Below are 20,000 nucleotides of genomic sequence, written 5' to 3'. Positions count from 1 at the left end.
GATGTCAGTGAAATCATAGGGATTGACAAAAATGCACTTGGAGTGAGACAGGAGTTAAACAGAGAGAGAGAGTAAGAGGGAAGACTGGTTGAAAAAGATTCAGCAGTATCTGTATGGGCTTTTAAGTAATTGCAGCATTTTTTTTCATTCCAGTGTTAACCAAAAAAATGGTCGTCCTCTGAGAAGTGGTCAGTCAGAAGTGGTCAGTACGAAGATTCTGGCATGGAGCTGAAAGACAATGATTTATAATGCCAACTGAAGCTTTTGAGGACATGCTATTTAAAGGAGATTTTAAAGAAGGGAAAAATCACATTCCTGTCATTTATGCTGTTTTTTTATGGTTCTGTGAGAGGGGAAAACCATATGGGCACCAAGGGAACACGGATGACAAGGACACAGGGGAGAAAGAGGGAGCGGGAGAAGAGAGAGAAAGAGAAAGCGAAAGGGGGAGAGCAAACACTAACCAGTCCAAATTAGTAGACAAACTGAAAGTTTTATTAAATGGCTTCTTTTCTTACTAGTTTCTGGTCTTTGTTCCTTCACTTGATTATTCAAATTCAAACTAATATTCTGTTATTCAAAAATTGTAGGGTTAATACAAATGGAATAGAATGCTTTCAGGTGTTCACTTACACTTGATCATGTACTGTTAAGCGAAAGACTGTGAATCATACACGCACACACTTCTTTTTGCTCAACTCACCTTGCACACAGACTGATACAACTTGCCTTAAAGAAACTTAAAGACTTAATTTGGAATACCCCAATTGTACTTGCAGCTTCTCCAATTATCTAAGCCACAGTCTTAGCAAGTCCAGAAACATACTCCCCCACATTCCCAGAGGCAACACAGGAACGGCAGCCTCTAATGCCTCTCATGGATCATTATAGAAACAGCACAGTCCCTTGGGCTCCATCGCTGGTTTGTATATATAAATATATATATATTTAGTTGAAAGTTTTGTGCCATATGACCCCTTAAGCATTATTTGTCTGTCCTGAAGGGACTGAACACAACTGCAATTAAGGTCTGAGACAAACCCATCAGCTTCACTGCCCAGGGTCTGTTGTACTTTAAAAGGGACACATTCATGGCCAGTTTAAAACTTGACATCTTCTGGATCAGAGGCAATCAATGACTTTACTTCAGCTTTCTTTAATGAACTAGAAAGCACCACAAAAACAAAGAGTGAGAGATTACCTTTTGTTGTATAACCTGGTCTTTGGATATTGGTGGAATGGTTTATTATCTCCTGCTGTGCACCATGCGGTGAGGTTTGGTGAGGGTTGGGTGTGTGTGTGATCACTACTTGGCATCTGTCGTGACATGAGTGGCTAAAACAGGGCGAATGACTGAGGCAAACACACTGAGTAAGAGAGACGGCCTGAGCCAGTGGCACTCCCAGCCCAGCTGCGCACTCGCATGGCCCCATAGTTAGATTGGCAGACCGCGCACAAACATGGGCGGGTGTCAAACGCACACGCTCGTGGGTGTGAGTGTGAGTATGAGTGTTTGTAGGTGTGTATCACGATTTGTACTTTTATGGCATATTTGCCATCTATCTGAAGTTCTTTCTCTCACAATCTATTTTGATCAAGTTGTATTACTTGAGTAACAAAATAATATTTTATCACAGGGAAAGAAAAGAAGGGAGAGAGATGGAGAGGGATAAAGAGATAAATGGTTGTTTTCTAAAAGCCCTCTGCATGATTTTCAGGCAGGCATATCCAGGCCCTCCGCCCAGGCCTGCATGAGAGGAGTCCTGTTACAGAAAACAAGAGTGGAGCATACTGAGAGGAATTTCACCATGTCAAATTACAATTGGAGTGTTTTTTTTTAACCAAAACTTCTCTCAAAATCAAGGTTGGTATATCTGCAGATCAACAGCTTTTACCCTTAAGGAATTTGTTATAGATAAGCCAACATTAACACTATATATACCTGATTATTTTTATTTGGTTGTGAGTCCATCATATCGAGTAAATACTGTCATTTCAGACCTGAATAAACTTGTTTGATTCTTCTCTGGCAAAAGAAACTTAGTTTTCCGGTATTATTTCTCGCAATGTAAAATCTGTTTATAAATTATATCTATACACTGCCAACAAAAGATGTGCTCATTTTCTCAACAAACCCCACTGTCTGTGAGTGTTTGTAAGATTTTTTACAGCCACCCAAAAAGTTGTTTTTAAAACTATCCTTTTATAAAGCTTAATAGAAATCCCATTCAATCCTCATAACAATATATAAAAATGATCCCCCTAATGTAATCACTAAAGTAACAAGCTTGCCAATAAATACGTCTAAATATTGACGTGGTTTCTTTTTTCACATTACTAAAAATGTGAAGTTCAGTTGTGTAGCTTTCAACAGTAACTGCAAATATAAAATACAGCTGTGATTATTCTGGTTGGTGGTACACTGTCTTATTACATTTGATTTGAAAATGATGCTGTTTTTACCATTCAGTGTTGGTTTTAACATTGCACAACCTGTCCTTATTTGGGATCCTGTCATGCTGTCATTTTCACAACGTAAAATCTAAATGTCTATTATCTGAGGGTGGCATGAACATGATAAAATGGAATGCAAGCAGAGAGATACAAGCTGTTGTTTACTTGTACAAAGAATCAGAAACAGTGTCTGCTATCCAAACTGTTTATGCTGGAAGCACTCGCAGTCAAGAGAGCAGGAGCGGAAATGACACCAGGAGTCACCTGAGTCAAATCAACACTTGGTTTGACTACGCTTGTTTTTTGGTGCTCGTTACAGAGGTGCTGCCAAGGTCTTCACAGTAGAGGGTGAAGCGTGGCGGCTGGTGTGGTTCTGCCCCATCACATCCCATAAGCCTGGGGCAGTCACCCAGCACGGCGCTGTCCGGCCAACGTACGCACGCAGGAATGTGAGAGAGTGAGACATTCATGTGGTTTGCACTTTGCAGGCACCAGCCAGCACTTCCACTGAACAAACTGCAGGCACTAATGAAAGACAGGGAGATAGGCCTGTCAGAAACTCGCACCAGACACACACACACACACACATACACACACATAAACTCATAAATTCATACATGCACTCTCACACTACACACACATTCTTAAATGCGCACTCACTCACACACCCACACACCCTCACATACACACGCTTACACACACAACAACCAGCACGCGAGCGCACACACACACACGCACACACACACACACACACACAAACCCTCATGCTCTGTCAAAGACATTATTGAGCACTGAAAGGTGGAGCATGTGGAGAGAGCAGGGGGAGGGAGGGAGAGAGGGAGGGAGAGATCTAGTGAAAGAGAGAAGAGAGGGGGAGGGAAAGAGCAGAGGAGTGATGGTGTGAGGAGGGTGAAAAGAAGGAGGTGATTGGTGGGGAGTTTGGAAAACTTTATAAAAGAAAGAGGGCAGGAGCCCGAGAATGAGAGAAGAAGAGAGACGAAAGCAGACAAATGGAATACACCCAGCACAGACCTTTACGCAAAGACTGGACGCGACCAACCAACAATTCAGGTAACACATTTGTACTTTTACAGTCTAACATCTTTTTCAGTTAAGATCCACAGCGTTTCCCACATGATGTACGTCATTCTGTTTCACTTACACAAGCAGCACACAAAAGAACCCAGTGTGGTGCCTGTGTGTTGTTTCAATTCCAGTAAATCTTGCTGACAGAGAAACCACTGTGCTGTGACACGGATCACGGTAGCCCGTTAGCCCCAACTAACGCTGTTGGGGGAACTTACGGGGGTTTGTGTCTGCTATGACCTTAGCATGTTTACTCATGCAAAAACTTGTTTATGCTGGACATCCGCTCTGTTGACGCTTGCTCTGAACCCATTGGGGGAACGTCTCTGGCACGATTTTGGGTAATCAAGAGCAGCTGACAGTGCATACATACACACACACACAGACACACACTCTAGGGTGTGCTAGAACTCTTGGCTCTTACGCAATCTAGTGTGGGGTTTACATTTTGGTCTTTTCCTTTACTTGTATGTGTTGTAGTGCCATAAATGGTTTAGTAACCCACCACAGGACTCAAAGTTCATGAATGCATGAATGTTGCTGAACACTCTGTCACATAGGGCACACACTTTAGTGACGGATGCCTACTTTGCAACAGTGTGTCTGTGTTATTTCTTATCAGCTCTGATGTTACAGATTTACAGGTTTGCTGTCCTCGTGGGTAATTCCATTGAGTTTTTGTTGATAGACAAATTCTTTGGCTGTAGGGTACACCATGTTTTTCTCACTTTCCTCCGACCAGAACATGATATCTTTTTTTTGTGATGCAGCAGGTAGAATAACATAATCATCCGACTAAATAAATGTCTGTACATTTCAATCCAGTGGAGAGGTGTTCTGATGGTTATTTCAGCTGTACCAACTTACTTTTTCTCCACAGAAACAATGCAGACTCAGGCGCTTACCCACTACAGACAGCTCTTTCTCCTCCTGGTCTTTCTCGGCCTGGTTCTCCCTGAGGTGTCCTCCAGCGAATCCTACAAAGAGTTACTGGACACTTCAGAGAACTACGATGACCCGTACATCTCCACTGACAGCCCGGGGCTCACTTCCTCGGACAGCTTCATCCCAGAGCCGTGCTACAAGGACCTCTGCCAGGACCTGCCTGCTCCCTGTGCCGAGCTGGCGGCCAAGACGCGCTGCAGTTGCCCCGGGGTCTCCATGGGGCCCAGTGCCCTTCCGGAGGCACCCGTGGTGAAGATCTACTGGCAGGAGGGAACGGAGCCAGAGGTGCGGTGGTGCGCAGCGCATGCCGACGAGACCGTTTACCGGGTCCTGGTGCAAGGGAAAGAGGTTGGTGAGTTCGGGGAGCTGAAGAGGTCGACAGTGGTGAAGGGCTTGAGTGCCGGAGCAGAGGTGTGCGTGCAGGCAGTCAACGACGTTGGGCAGAGTGCACTGGAGGGCCGAGCGTGCGAGGTCTACCAGCCGCCCAAGGGGAGCCCCAGCCTGGCCCTGAAGGTGGGGCTGATAGGGGGGGCGCTGGGCCTCCTGCTGCTCGTCTCACTCGCTGCCCTGCTCTGGAGGCACCGCAGCCGACGGAAAGACGGGGCCCGCGTGAGCACTGAGGGGCCCCTCTGAGAGTGTGTGTGTTTTAAGGGGTACGTGATGGTGTGTGTGTGTGTGTGTGTGTGTGTATGTGTGTGTGTGTGTGTGTGTGTGTGTGTGTTTTATAGAACAAAAGCGACAAGAACAATGACATGATCAGAAATGTATAAATATCTCAACTCTAAGAAAAGACTTGCCAATACTAATTGATGGAACAGACAGAAAAGCGCAAGAGCAAACATAACACAAGCAAAAAAAAAAGAATGCTGAATACGTCACTCTTTTGAACTGGGATTACAATCCACATAAAACCGCATGCCTGCCATTTGCAGGCAGATAATTCATTTGCATTTCAGATTGTTTATTGTTTCATGGCCCATGGACCAAGTGTTCTTGTAACAATAGTATATTTATCTCATGTATGTGTACATGTGGTTAGATGCCGATGTTTTTTATGAGTTTTTATGTTTATAATAACAAATCATGAATGATTACTTGTTACTGAAGGTGATTGTTCATTTAGAAACCAATTCACACAAGACTTACGGCTCAGAGTCTGGGAATGTGATTGGGCAATCAGAGCTCTGGCTGAACTTACTTTAACCCTGCCTTATTGTGTATATAATACCTCCGTGTCTAACACCACACCAAAAGAGTGATGGTCACAGGAAACACGTCTCATGCAGTCAGGAGAAACGCCTGTGGTACTGAGAGATTGACAATCCCATCTGGAGATTTGGACCGAGGTAGGGCAGTGGGGTTAACATAGCGGATATGATCTACACTGGTCTGGAATCAGGCGCCCAATGTCCATTTGCTGATATCCTCAGCCAGCTGCAGTTTAGTTCTTAGAGTGAGAATACAATTAAAGGCGTATTGCCCATCACAGTTCACAACAGGGGTTTTATTTATGTTATTGCCATTTCACAGTTAGTTTTTCTATTATAGAATTCTTCAGTTTTATAGTTTTATGTTTCACTTTTTTATATGATGATTTGTGAATGTGGAGTAAAAGCTTGTGGTAAACGCCAGCTGCTGCGAGAGATGAGTTTAAGTTTGGGAGTGTTTCTTCGGATAAATTATCCAGGAACGTTGTGCAATATCGTCCTCTGGGGCTTAGATAGTGACTTTTGATGGGGGAGATGTCTTAAAAGAGACTCTACACTATCAGACACTATCCCTTTACAAGTTCATGTGCATACAAGCATACACAAATGTGTTTTTACATTTTCTATGGGAATATTCATGCTTTTAAGTATCATAAATGGCTGCTTTGTATGATGTGAAAGATGTACTGGCCTCTATCGTTTCTGTCAATAGACCATTCGGGTAATACAAACCTTGAGATAAAGTAGTGGAATAGATTAAGCTGTGGAATGGGTTAGTGATGGTTTTCTTTTGGGTTAGGAAAAAGTAATTCCAAACAATTAGACTGTGTACACAAATAGCATGTAGCACATAAAATAATAATGTCTCCTTAAGAATACACTGAAAATATTCACGAAAGGTTGCTTTAAAAGAAATAAAGAGAAATATGGGAACAAAATAGGACATAATGAAAGAAAGAGAAGACTGTGTGTTTATGTCTCAGTTGTACAGTTCTACATCTAAGAACAAAACACTCAGTAATATATGTGTATTACTGGTATATAAAACAAATATGGGAAATAGAAGAAACAATATGGATATTGTCAGGATAGTCAGGATAAATGTCAGGATATTTACATGGTTGATTAAGACTGTAACTATTACAGACTGTCTGTTAGTATGAGACAGCTAAAGAATGACGAGTTCAAAAAATCTGTTAATTTCTACACCTCCAGCATAACTCCATACTGTTATGTGATCTGTTTTATTTTAGTAACAATGTCAAACAAACATTTTTGAGAAGGTGGACAGAGAAAATGCTGACATTTGTTTGACAGGTCATGTATAAAATATAATAATACAAAATAAATCAAATGTTATAATGTGTATGACTGTATTTTCCTCCAACATATGTCTTGTTAAATAAGAGAAAGAAAGAAACTGAACTGATTGTTGGCTATATCATGTTTATAATTTATGAGCGCTATCACTGTTTATCTGATGCAGACATTTTAACTTTTGACCAAAAGTCATGACTCACTCATCCAACTCCCCCTGTTTCTTAAATCACTTTTAGTGTTTTTGTACAATGTTAACATTCTTGTGTTGCATACCAGAGACAGATGGACAACCTGTTGAAATGGCCATTTTCAAAGTTTTTTCAGGGAAGTCTGTAACACTTTTTTTCCACACTCTAATATGAGCAGTAACAGGTCTCAAGCATGCACGGTATTTCATGGCATCCACTTAGTGGGATTTTGCAGAGAAGTAACCGCCTAGTGGTTCATGGTGGTAGTGGCTTAAAGACATTTCATCAAAATTATTAGTGACGGCTAAAACCGGATGAACAGTGCGGTTAAAGCTCTCTCGCACACTTGATGATAGTCTTATAAAATATACTAAGGAGAGAGGCAAAAAATGCTGACGCATGAATACAGATTCAGTGGGTATGTGCATGTTGTTGGCCTTTGATGAGATTAACTTTCATGGTTTTCCAGCATTGAAATGTACCCTTCTTAAGATTTTTGGCTTCTCCTTAGTGGCCGATTGGATTTGCAATGAAAAACTCTCATCCCACAAGAGACATTATTTTTTTGGGGGGGGGGGGGTGGGGGGGGGGCTATGGAGTAAATGTTCTTCATAAAAGGGAAAAGACCCATAAAGGGGAACGGCATTTACAAGACAAAAGTTATGGGTAGTATGGTTGGATTTATGTTGGATATTAAATCTAATTTTATAGTTCCCCATTCAAATATTTCCTGTTATGAAATGATATAGCTCACAAGTCATACAGATTTGAGACTATTATTTGGATGCTCCCTACATTCAGTATTATACCCAGAGATATATTTGCATATTTCTATTCTAAGAAAATGGGGATTCATATTATTTACAACACACCATTCAAAGATAGATTATGGAAAATGTTGTTGTATTTCCAACGATCTTAGCTTTGCCATTTTACTTAAATAAACTGTAACTACAGCACTTTATAAAGGTAATATACATAATTGCATATCCAACAATGGTATGACTTTATTTACATTTTACACACAAACATGCGTTATATATTTCAGTCTTGGCAGTCTAAAGGGCTATGCTACTCTACGTCATGGCTGACCATGAACTTTAATTTAAACTGTGGGACAACATTTACTCTGGTGATGAAAGAGGCCTTAAAGTAGAGGCCTAAAAGCATAGACTTCAGAATTTGAAATTGACTTTGTGTTTGGAAACCAGTGTGGTAGAATTCTGTCTCTCTTTAAAGCACCAATCAGAACACTAGAAGCTATAAGCGATAGGATGACTAGGTGGTGACTCCCTCAAAGAGCACAGAAGAAAAAATGAAGAAAAAAAACTGAAAGAAAGAGAAAGGAATGGGTGACCGTCTCATTCCTGATAGGTTCAATTAATGTTTTAGTTAGAATATACTTTTAAAAATAACTACTTTGAGCAACTGTTTTGGTGAGTGACTCAGTTACAAAAAAATAGCTCTCAGACAGAGGTGAAACGAAAATGTATAATCTTAATCTAATAAAGTGGGGTTTGGGATGGGGACAAATTAGCATGCATCTTCTAATTATTTAGTTGGAGTTCTAAACCATTTCATATTTTTTTTAATATAGATTATATTTACTTTCAGTGGATAATCACTACCTTTTAACAAGCTTATAGATTACCTTGGTCAGCTGACTTTGACTTTTTGCCAACTTCTGTGCAAAAGCCTATTAGGCTACTTGCTCATTTATTTAAAAACAAGACTCTACATGGGCTAATCTTGATCCTCTGTACACTCATTCATCTATCCATTTGGTCATTCTTTCATTAAGTCAGTCTGTCCAATCTATTTGTCTATTAATTTGCATAACCTATTCAGGCTTTTATGATTGAAAAAAAGTAAAAGTATTACTTTTTATATTATATTTATTACTTTTTATATCGGTTTGCCCTCATTGTGGAATGGGGTTGTAGAACCAGTGAGTTACAACTGATGACTACATTCAACAGAATACAATTATTATCAAAACTAATTTCTGTATAGTAGAATATGCCCTGCATATGGAAAGAGGAGGCAACATGATGCAGCTGAAACATTCGACATCATTATGCGCCTTTGTGTACTTCTAATGTCATTGATCTGCGACACACTTCTACACCAATCAAAAGTCGGCGTTTATCTTCCGTTAGAATGTGCACTAGGCTGTATTGGCTAATTTGTTAGTTATTGTATTTCCTTGAGGTGAAAATAATTTGATGTTGCAGCTGTCCATATGCATTTCTTCAGTATAAAACCACAAGGGCGTTATTAGAGCGTTAAAGGCTTTTGTAAAACACGAGGGCTTACAAAGGAAACTACAGTAACGTAAGCTGTCCAGTCGGGTCGTGCTCAGTTGGGTCGTGCTAAGTTAGGTAGCGTAGGTAGCGTTCATTCTTATCCGTCTCTTTTTATCGTTCTCGTTGTGGACCTACCCAGCTTCTATTACCATTTTATTTGAAATTCCGATATGTGTCTAGACATGTACATTTTGGCTGCAATTTATATCACATTTATCCGGATCTGTTGAACATCACATCTGCAACATAGTGCTAGCTGGCTAACAGAGTTAGCGCAGTATCAACGCCTCGACAAGCTAGCTACTTCAACATGAGCACGAAACGGGCCAATTGCGGAGGCATTGGAACGCATTCACCATCAAGTTCCAACTCCACAGTAAGCGGTGTTTGTCGCAAACAGAGCACAACCACTACTAACATGCAGTCGGGTGGCGGCTTCACCTTTGAGCCGAAGGGCGAAAGAGCTGGATGCGAATCCAGTGTCTCCATATCGTCATTGAAAAACCGTCTCGCCCCAACTATCCGAAACACTCTTGCTGCTGCAGTTGACACACTTCTTGGCGAGATGGTCCTCGTGCTGACCGAGTCACAGCAAGACCTGGTGAGTAAGGAGCAAGAAAACGAGAGACTAAAAGTACGACTTGAAGTGTCGGAGAGAGAGATGAAGACGTTACAGGAATGTTTGTGCAGTGCCCAAAAACTCATCGACCAACTCCAGGGTCCCTTTGGTGGGACCTCTAACTACGGCCAGCAGTTTTACCCCACCTCTGCTCCGGGTTCTATCAATCCTGGACTTGACAGGTCCCGAATGGGACATCGGATGCCGAATGGGCCCGATGCTCGTTGTTATGGCGTTGAGCCAGAGTACGGCGGCACGATGGCTGATGCGTCAATGGGGTACGATTCCCGGGACGACTACAAGAACTGCCATCTCTCCATCCAAGCGGACGGTACTGTAACCAATCACATGTTCGACCCCATGGCCGTAAACTCTCAAGGGATGTCTTCAGAACTTCACAGGCCAGGTGAGCACCCCACCTTATACTTTTTTCTTAATTCATACATTAATAGTTTGCTATTCATGCTATTGATTTTGTCCAGGTTACATGGATGAACTGTTGATAATCAAGGCTGTAGAGCTTGTTCAGATTATATTTTAGCCTCTGACTGACAAAGCTGCATGGACTCTCTAAAAGATAATGAAGTGACAATTACTAAACTAAAATTGGGAAGCGTATGTGTTCAGGCATAGTGATAAGCAAGGCCTTAGAGAGATGTGAGAATTGTGCGGTGCTCCCTAACCATGAACTGAAGGACTTTCTGTCCAAAGCAGAAAAAGAGATGACTCCAGCTTTATTGTTTCACTGTAGATGTTGGCGTGGATGCTAGGAGACACCCTGAGGGCCCTGGCCTTGGCCCCATGTCCCCCTCTGGGCACCGGCTGGCGGTGAAGGAGGAGCAGGTACAGGCCTCAGGCCCTCTGTGTCGCCGTGGAGGCCGGGAGCGAGCCTCTGGAACTGGGGCGGTAGGAGGGGGCGCACCCGAGAGTGAGCAGAGCGCTCAGAGCGTAGGCGAGCTGGGCTGCATCCATGTGGTGGAGGAGGAGGGAAGGGGTGGTGGTGCTTCTGGAGCAGCGCGACGCGGCTACCCGCAGACTCAGCCACCTCAGCCTGGGTCTCACAGCGAGGCCTCCACCAGCTCTGGCACACAGGGACCATCCGGGCTGAGGAACGCCCAGAAGACGGCACCGACCCGTGTGTCGCCTGGGACGTCATCTGTGGGGCACAGAGGGAGCACACCAGGCCGCTCGCCTCTTGGGGAGCGTAGCGAGGGAGGGGTGGTGAGCGGCGCGGCACTGACTGGAACGGACCCGTCTGGCGGCGACCGCCCCCATCTGTGCCTGGAGTGTGGCAAGACATTCCGGCTGATCTCCAGTCTGAAGAAGCACGTGCGCATCCACACGGGCGAGAAGCCGTACCCATGTGGCGTGTGCGGCCGCCGCTTCCGTGAGTCGGGCGCACTCAAGACGCACCTGCGTATCCACACGGGCGAGAAGCCCTACGCCTGCTCTGAGTGCGGAACGCGCTTCCGCCACCTGGACGGCCTGCGCAAGCACCGGCGCACACACACGGGCGAGAAGCCGTACGTGTGCGCCATCTGCGGCAAGCGCCTCAGCCGCCTGCAGCACCTCAAGCACCACCAGCGCATTCACACCGGCGAGCGGCCGTGCGTCTGCCACTGCTGCCACTGCACCTTCAAGGACCCCGCCAGCCTTCGCAAGCACCTCCGCACCAGCCACCCAGGGGAGCCCGCTGCCACTAATGCCCAGGACGGGGCGCACGGCGGCGGGTTCAAAGAGGATCCGGAGGGGGGTGCTGGTAGTGGTGGTGGTGGTGGGGGAGACGGGGAGGATGACCCCCTCACGGCCTCCATAGGCTCATCCCCGGGGGCGGCTATGCGGTTTGGGATGTGGGGTGAGGAGGAGGAGCAGGAGGATGAAGAGCAGCCAGTGGTGGACTGTGTGTAGGGGGACCGGGTTGGACCATATACACATAAATTCCTGCAGTGATCTGCAAATATGTGTATGTAATGTCTTTTTTGAATCAGTGGGCCCCTTGTGCCATGTGTGTATGTGTCTGAATGTGTGGCAGAGCGTGCTTTAGTATTTATCATACATTAGCACCTTGCTTAGACTGTAAACTCTCCCACCTGTCTGCCCTGGGCCTTTGCATTAGTGGTGACAGCACAGTTCACCAAAACATATTTCACCATCTGGAAATGAAACCTATTTTTGCAGCATATTCCAGCATCCTATCGTTGTTCTTTGTGGCATCTATTAATATCATGCTCATCATAACCATCATGTTATTTTCATCTTGTGCAGTCCTGGCTTTGTATAAAAAGCTCTTTTTAAGCAGATTCTAAATACAGTTTTGTTTTCAGATCAAGTATGAGTACGGAGGGTTTATGTTTATTTGCCAAATGTGTGGGAGAGAAATGAAAAGGTGATTTCTGCCAAAGTTTTTTTTTGTTTTGTGGCTCAAAAGTCCTGAAGTTTGGCCTCCCAACATTGTATGCACAGTAATTTTAAACATTTGAAATGAATCCATGCCTTGTCAGCAGTTCACACTGTAGACATTTGGTTAGAGACTGGCACAATTGTATAATTTTTGTATACTTTGTGTACTAAAAATTATGAAGAGGGATGGTCATGCTCCTGTAATTGTAACAATATCTGGACCTTTATTTCAATACTTCCCACTTGCAAATAATGTGTGTGAGAGTGATGTGAGGTGTGTGTGCATCTGCAGCTAAATGCACACATGTACATATGCATTTTTGTTCATACGTGGTGATGCATTCATTTGCATATGAATATATATAAATGTGTGTTTCTAACTGCATATATATCTGATAATGCAGCAGCTGATAGGAATGTGCCTGTGAGAGTTCGCCAGAGATCAGTGGTCCTCTCCCTGTTAAAGGTGTAGTCTGTGATTCTAATCTCATACACTTTTCTCCTTGTGGGCCCCTTGCTGAGCGTTCAGTGTTTCTCTGGTGTTTGCACACAGTCCCGGCTCTGGAAATGGAAAACCGAATCGCGGAGTGCATCTTATTAATGCTTTAAACTTATTCCATCGTCTGGTACCTACACAGATAAAATTCAACGACCATTTATTTATTTATTCAACACTGAACCACCCTTTTATTTACCCAAAGCACCTTACCCTTGTCGTATGTATGTCAAATGTAAAAGGGTACAAACTGGATGGAGCTGCTGTTGTTCTAATGGACATTTTCAGATCTGATTCAACCAGAGGAAAGCTATTCGAGACTGTTGATCGTTTGGTATTCCCTGCTGGGAGCAGATGGAACATTGCTCCGTTTGATTGTCAGATTGTCGTGGTTGGGGTCACCTGCTGGAAAACTCATGACCCACATGAAGGCAGTGGCCCCTTCAGCTCGTTTTATCCCATCAAGTATGTTGCCATCATTGGGAAATACATCTCTCGGCATAATCATCAGCATCAACTTCACTTGATAAGGGTCATCAGGGTGTGTTTAACATTTAAGTCTTTTTTTTTTCTGTGGGTATATATCTTGTACTATAATACTCTTTCTTCACCAAAAACTGCTATGGGCAACTGTAGCCGAATGGAAACATACATGTTTCTATGTGTTTTTGGTCCTTAATATAACTACATGCTGTTCAGTGGACTGGAGAGAAGAGGCATAGCAGGCATGAATGAAACAGGGTAATGTTTGAATACATGGTTTAACATTCTTTAGTTGGTATCCATTGTTAAAGCAGCCATGCTTTAAGCTGTTAGCTCACTCAAACTGATATGCATGGCATGAAAAATGTGAGAAACTAGAGTCCTTTGTTATTCTTTGATACCAAATGTTTGCTATTAGTAATTTCACACTGTTAGTGTTGGATAAGCTGGATTGTTTTCTTTAATTCCGATGCTTTCATAATGATTTGTTTAAAAGTGCATTTAAGGAGTAAAATCGAAAAGGCTATTGATGGACTCTTATTTATTCTGTATGAAAGTTACAGACATTATAATGAACACTCACACAGTTACTTTTTAGAGCTTGAGATGAATGTGATACTTCTGTGTGAATACAGCTTACCATAATAAGGTAAGTAAATGTACTTAAGCAACACTTTACAACAGTTTGCCACTTTTTGAGGTATGTTTTTATTGGCAACTGGTTTTGATATCATCTTCATTTTGGATGGTATATACAGTAGACATGAGAAGTACAGGAGCATGGCTTCTGATGGCACCACTAGGGGGCAGACAAGTTGCATTTGACAAGAATCCGTGCCAATGGTGTCTTATAGGCACCAATACCGACTGGAAGTGTCTGGGTATTCCTGTGCCTGTCTTACGGTGGAGCTTTAGGGGCTCGATTACGAAGTTGTTGTGATGCCATTGGAGGTCATACGAGTTGCATTAATTAGTAGTGTCTTTTACAGGGTAATAATGGTTGAAACATATTTTGCCCTGTATTCCTGTGCCTGTCTAACAGTGGAGCTTTAGGGGCTACCTGTGTACAGTATTATTAAGAATATTTGAAATGTGATCAAATTTGACAGACCAAGTTGGCAAAAAAATCATAATGTGTGCAGGTTCACACCTAACACACACACACCCACAGACAGTAGAAAGGACTGCATAAACCAAAGACCAAATTACTCAGGCACACCCAGTCTTTCTCCCACACGCACACACACAAACACTCTCACAAACACACACATGCACACACACTTTGACATTCATACAAATTATCCCTTGAGCCTATCCAGCTGAGTGCATGTGGTTATTATGAGCTAACTGCAGAAACTCCATGCAGAGGTTGAGCAGGGGTGAGAGAGGTGGCTCATGAGTCACAGGAAGTGACATCAAACCTGCCGCCATTCGGTTGACACCCCTAGACCAGTGTTACGGAAAAATTACAGTGGCAGTCAAAAGTCAAATAAACAAGAAATCAACGAGACCACAGACCAGAGAGAGAGAGACAGACAGAAACACACAATCTCGCCCTTGCTCTTTCTCAGACGTAGCAGACACACCAGCCCTGCCCGGCGGTGACTGTGCCCACATGCCCAGCCAGCCGTAATTACACAGTGTGTGTGTGCGCGTGTGACGTCAGGCGTGACTCCTGTAGGTCTTCCCTTTCCAGCTCCCCAGCTCCAAATCACACACTATCCTCTGACACATACACGTCGGCGCTCCACCCTAAACCAAAACACCTGAATCTCATCAGACAGCAGTGTGCTGGAATATACCAACACTCGAGTTTGTACAGAAGCTCATCAGGAAGCCATGTCTCAAATATTGTTTGAAAAAAGAAACGGTCAGAAGAAGCAGTATAGGGTTACCAGGCATGCTGACGCACTCTAGTCTGGCTGGCTATACACAGTGGTTGTTAAATGAGTCAGTCTGTCTCCACTATAAAGAATACATTTCAAAAAACAAAACACTAATATATCACAGTTACAAAGGTCAATTGTGTTGAATATGGCATTTGAAGTGAATGTGTGCTGTAGGAGATGTTTGTGATACTTCATAGCGGAGTAATAAGTGAAACATTTTATTTTATATTTAATGGGGGTAAAATGATTACAGTTTGACAGCTCATTGTATGCTTAGTGTGCCATGTGTGTGCAGTTGTGCCATGTGGAAAAATGCCTACTTTTGTCTGGGAGATTATTACATTTAGCTCTACAAAAGCATTTGTATTAGCTTTAGCTCACAAAATAATTTTGCTTTATTTGTTGTTCACAAAATACAGACAATTTGGAGTCAACAAAACACACATCTATATTCATTTATCAGACACTTTTATTCAAAATAACTTACAGTACACTGCTGATATCTGTTTATCTGTGTGTGCTCTGTTTAAACACACATACACACACACACACACACCTACACACACACACACACACACACACACAAACACACAATCTTTTCACCCTAACTCTAATAAACATCTAACCCTAACCCTGTGCCTAATCCTGACACATAGCATGCCCTTGTAGCAGATGGCTTTGGTTGAAATGAAAAGGCTGTGTATTTGCAGGCCCAGTGGGCTTCTGGTACCCTGCCAGTGTAGTAGCACTCTACACTGAGCAACATTTACTGTTGAAGCCTTTCACACGTTTCTGTCAGCAGTCGTAGGCTGCCTGTTTACAGTACCAGGGCCAGGAGTCAGCGCACATACTGTAGATGGGCTGTCGTGTGTGTGTGTGTGTGTGTGTGTATGTGTGTGTATGTGTGGTGTGTGTGTGTGTGTGTGTTTGTGTGTGAGAGCGCAATTTGGATTAAGTACCCTTGTGGACGGAGTAATTTAATTTAGAATCAGAGTTTGTGTTTGTTTCGCATGGCTTGTTGGGTGTGTGGGTGAGAATGTGTGAGAGTTTTGATGTTGTCTTCTCCTCCCCTGCAACCCCCCCCCCCCCCCCACACACACACTTCAACTACATGCAGTTTGTCTCTATGGCTTTGTGACAGTGCAACATGTGTAAACACGAGAAGCCACAGTGTGCCCAGAGCTCCACTGAACTGACCCTACATTTTTTGATGTATGTGTTGGGGTTTTGTGTATTACAATAGGGCTTAACAGCCACAGTATGCTGGTTTGCTGGTAGGTGTGTGCTGTTCGCCCTTTAGAGTGTATGTGACACAGATACCCATCACAGTCTCAGTGAATACGTTTTGTTGGTGTATTTGTGTTGTGATTATAATGTGTTTAGGTATCTCACATTATAAACTCACAAGTGAACCAAGCCTCAACATGCCAAAGACCTGAATAAAAGTTGAAGGAATGAAGAAGGGAAAGCATGAGTGAGGGAGGTCTCATACCACATACCCCATACCAGTCACAGCACCCACATCAAACTGTCCGAATTGAAACGTTGCCCACTACTCCTGTGTCTGTGTGTTTGTGTGTTTGTGTTTTTGTGCATACATACGTACATATATGTGTGCATGCCATGTGGAGATATTTTCTCTGCATCTGGTGTCATCATCCTGGCCCATTACTAATCCTATGAGAAAATATCCCAACAGCCTACCTGCCGAAAAGCTGGTTGAGTTTTGAGATCATTCAGGCAATAACACTTGGTAGCCAGCCAGCCGGACAATTATGTCCAGACACACCCAACCGACGGTAAATCCATTGCCATCTTGCCTATTTTTAGGTAATGACTTGTGTCCTTATGCAATCTTTAAGATATGTTTGGAAATCAGTTTGGAAACATTCTGCGGCCCTGCATTATCACCCAGAGATCTTAGAATGTTTTTAATTTGATCAGCATAGTTGCTTTGGATAAAAGTGTCTGCTAAAGACTTCAGCATGAAGATACCCATAGCATAATACATGATAAAGGCAGGGGCATGAAATCCACACAGATATGGTATAGCATAAGGCCAAAGTTACAGACAGGAGAGGACTACCTATATTTTGACCGTTGATGTCAACATACATTTTAGCCACTGTTAACTACATACATGTTTATCTATATGTGTGTGTGTGTGTGTGTGCGTGCGTGCGTGCGTGCATGCGTGCGTGCGTGTGTGTGTGTGTGTGTGTGTGTGTGTGTGTAGAAATGTGCATCTTGCATCAATTATCTGAAACATAAAATAAAGAACACCAATACCCAAAGAATAGCCAAAATACAGCAGTGAAATTATAGTATAGCCACAAAGACCACTACAGAGGACTATCACTCTGATAGTAACTGTCAGTGGAGGTAGTGCAAAGTCAAGGTGATTAACAATACAAGAATGATAATTACTCTAAATAATATAAAATTCAAATTGGAGATAAATGTATAGCAAAACACAAAATTGTGCCTTGGGGCTAGCATAGCAAGTTACCGACATGTTTGCCTGCGTGGGATAGAATATACAGTATGTGTGTGCCAATGGGGCCACACATAGGTCTTTGTGCTATATATGTATGTGCGTATATGTCTTTCTGTTTGCTTGTGTGTACATGTGTGGGAGCATGTGTGTATGTGTTGGCAGTGGATGGCGCTGTGTTGCAGCTGTATCAGAGAATCTGTGAACCTTCTCCAGGCCGATGCGGTAATTTCCTTAGCGACTGAGGTCAAACATTCTGACTTTACGCAGATGTAGTGACTGTTTTCCTCCCTCTCTACCACTTTCACGGCTTTCCTTCGTCTTTCTCGGTCCTTTTCCCAGACTAATAACATGCTCCATACCAATGGGGCCCTTAGCCCAATTCAGCTACGCGATAGTCGTTAGAAGTCTTAAGTAAAACATCATTGACATTCTACAGCAATTTACCTTGACTGGAACTGCTAACTAATTAATTACTAATCATTTCCCCCAAAGAATATTTCCCCCCATAAATTGTTAATTGTTGTACGGGTTTATTTTCCGTTAATTCACTGATTTAGGTTTGCTTTCCAATAGTAGTTATTATTGTTTACATGCATCAGTGTTATGCTGCCCTCAAATACCATACCTCAGACCCCGCAATTCATGTCGCTGTCATCTCTTAAGACACCACAGCCAGACATTTCCCGCAAGAAATGTATGCCTACATCAGGTAAAAGCAGATCAGTCCATTCACAGACTTCCAAGAACACCCCCTTAAGCCCATCCTCTGGCGGCACAGTGACCTGAATCGTAGGCATAGGTGTAGGCGGCGAAAGGCTACCGCTGGCGTGTCTCAGGGAACCGAATCAGCGGAGCGACGCGCACAGCTGGGCTGACATGGTCGCTGGTTTTCTACGAGAGTGGGGTTTAGGTGAAGGGGGAAAACAAGGGGGTGGCAAGCAAAAGAACCAACAACGAAACCACTTTCAGCTCAGCTCCTGCACTGGCTGGCGTCCGGCCAACTCGGCCCGGAGTGGGTTGGCTCCTCTTCCTCCATCTCCCCTCCCTTCTTTCCCAAACTCAGATAGGCGCACACGAGCCATCTAAGCGCGAGCAAGGAGAAAGGCAACCGAAGAAAAAGGAAATTTTGGGATAGGTTGTGTTGGTTAACGAAAGGCCTTCTCGTCGCAGGATATTCTTTTTCAGATGGTCTTCGGCTACTTATACGTCTTTTGTAAACTTTTCAAAATGTGTCACGTTCTTAAGAAGTCACTTTTAAGCAGCGGAGAGACGTAAATAGTTGTTTATTGTATAAGTAAACGGAAACGGAACAGTTAATATCACTCCGCAGTCTTTTTTCTTTTTTGAATATTGGCAATTTATGTTCATTTTTTCTCAAGATCATCTCGGTCTAAGTAGCACAACACGTTAGTCTCACGCTAACGTGTTGCTGTTTTGTTGTTGTTTGTTTCTGTTTTCCCGACTCGTGGATCTGGCCAGGTACCTTGTGCCTCCGTGAATGCCCCGTTTTTTCTCGGTACAAAGGTGAAGGATGCCAGAATGCCTTCGCTGATCATCTCCCATCTGCTCGTCATCTGGCTAGCTGTCCAGAGGTTGGCCTTTTGCGCCGAGCGCGTTTCGACTCGGGAGCGCTTCAAGGTGGTCATCGCTCCGTTGATCTGTAAACGGACATGTCAGCGGACGGGTCAATGTCACGACACCTGCGAGCAGGGCAACAACACCACCCTGATCGGAGAGAACGGGCAGTCTGCTGACACCCTCACTGGCCGGGGTTTCAGAGTGGGTAAGTTAAAAACGGATCTGTTATCATTCGTCAAAATGTCAATCATCATGTGGCGGATGTATCCTAGATTTTGTACTCGTGCCTACCTCCAATCTCATAGGGTTTCACAATATAATTGGTGGTGTCTTGATAATCATACTATATTTAAATACATAGCCAACCGTACCTGTGATAAATTACCTTCTATTATATATCCTTTTTTTAATTCTGGGTGATCATATCTAAGGTGATCGTGCAGTTCAATTGCTCTTGTAAAGACATACTTCCTATTGCCATTTACTTTGCACTGCATTTCTTCTCATCAAGTTTTCCAGCAACACTTGTTT

At 43.3% G+C, this 20,000-nt stretch overlaps 3 protein-coding genes across 6 annotated transcripts in view; all 3 read left to right on the top strand.

The window, feature by feature from the left end:
• The first annotated feature begins 3,396 nt into the window (after nucleotides 1-3,396).
• Nucleotides 3,397-7,003, top strand: LOC308379026 (leucine-rich repeat neuronal protein 4). The gene is made up of 2 exons (XM_080856073.1): nucleotides 3,397-3,525; nucleotides 4,421-7,003. Exons 1-2 carry the CDS (start codon nucleotides 3,465-3,467, stop codon nucleotides 5,116-5,118), a joined length of 759 nt encoding a protein of 252 aa, XP_080712199.1. The 5' UTR covers nucleotides 3,397-3,464; the 3' UTR covers nucleotides 5,119-7,003.
• A 2,645-nt stretch (nucleotides 7,004-9,648) lies between these two features.
• On the top strand, nucleotides 9,649-12,034 carry LOC308371095 (uncharacterized protein; the record flags this gene model as incomplete). Its single annotated transcript, XM_080845883.1, has 2 exons — nucleotides 9,649-10,532; nucleotides 10,878-12,034. The coding sequence occupies exons 1-2, from the start codon at nucleotides 9,818-9,820 to the stop codon at nucleotides 12,032-12,034; spliced, it is 1,872 nt and encodes a 623-aa protein (XP_080702009.1). The 5' UTR covers nucleotides 9,649-9,817.
• Nucleotides 12,035-18,995: 6,961 nt separating this feature from the next.
• ltbp3 (latent transforming growth factor beta binding protein 3) overlaps nucleotides 18,996-20,000 on the top strand; it is a 51,741-nt gene continuing 50,736 nt past the window's right edge. For all 4 annotated transcript variants that reach the window (XM_080854941.1, XM_080854939.1, XM_080854940.1 and 1 more), the window contains exon 1: nucleotides 18,996-19,674. In XM_080854941.1, the coding sequence (XP_080711067.1) occupies nucleotides 19,431-19,674 (244 nt within the window). In that variant the 5' untranslated portion in view covers nucleotides 18,996-19,430. The remainder of the gene's footprint in view (nucleotides 19,675-20,000) is intronic.

This window comes from Sprattus sprattus (genome assembly GCF_963457725.1).
Source record: "Sprattus sprattus genome assembly, chromosome: 1".
Taxonomy (NCBI): domain Eukaryota; kingdom Metazoa; phylum Chordata; class Actinopteri; order Clupeiformes; family Clupeidae; genus Sprattus; species Sprattus sprattus.
Note: the sequence above shows the minus strand (reverse complement) of the source record. Positions and strands in the feature narration are given on the sequence as shown.

Bases quoted from the DNA above. Each gene is read 5' to 3' on its own strand.
- LOC308379026 (XM_080856073.1), top strand. From the start codon at position 3,465: ATGGAATACACCCAGCACAGACCTTTACGCAAAGACTGGACGCGACCA. The intron at 3,526-4,420 runs GTAACACATTTG...TTTTCTCCACAG, and splicing joins GCGACCAACCAACAATTCAG to AAACAATGCAGACTCAGGCG.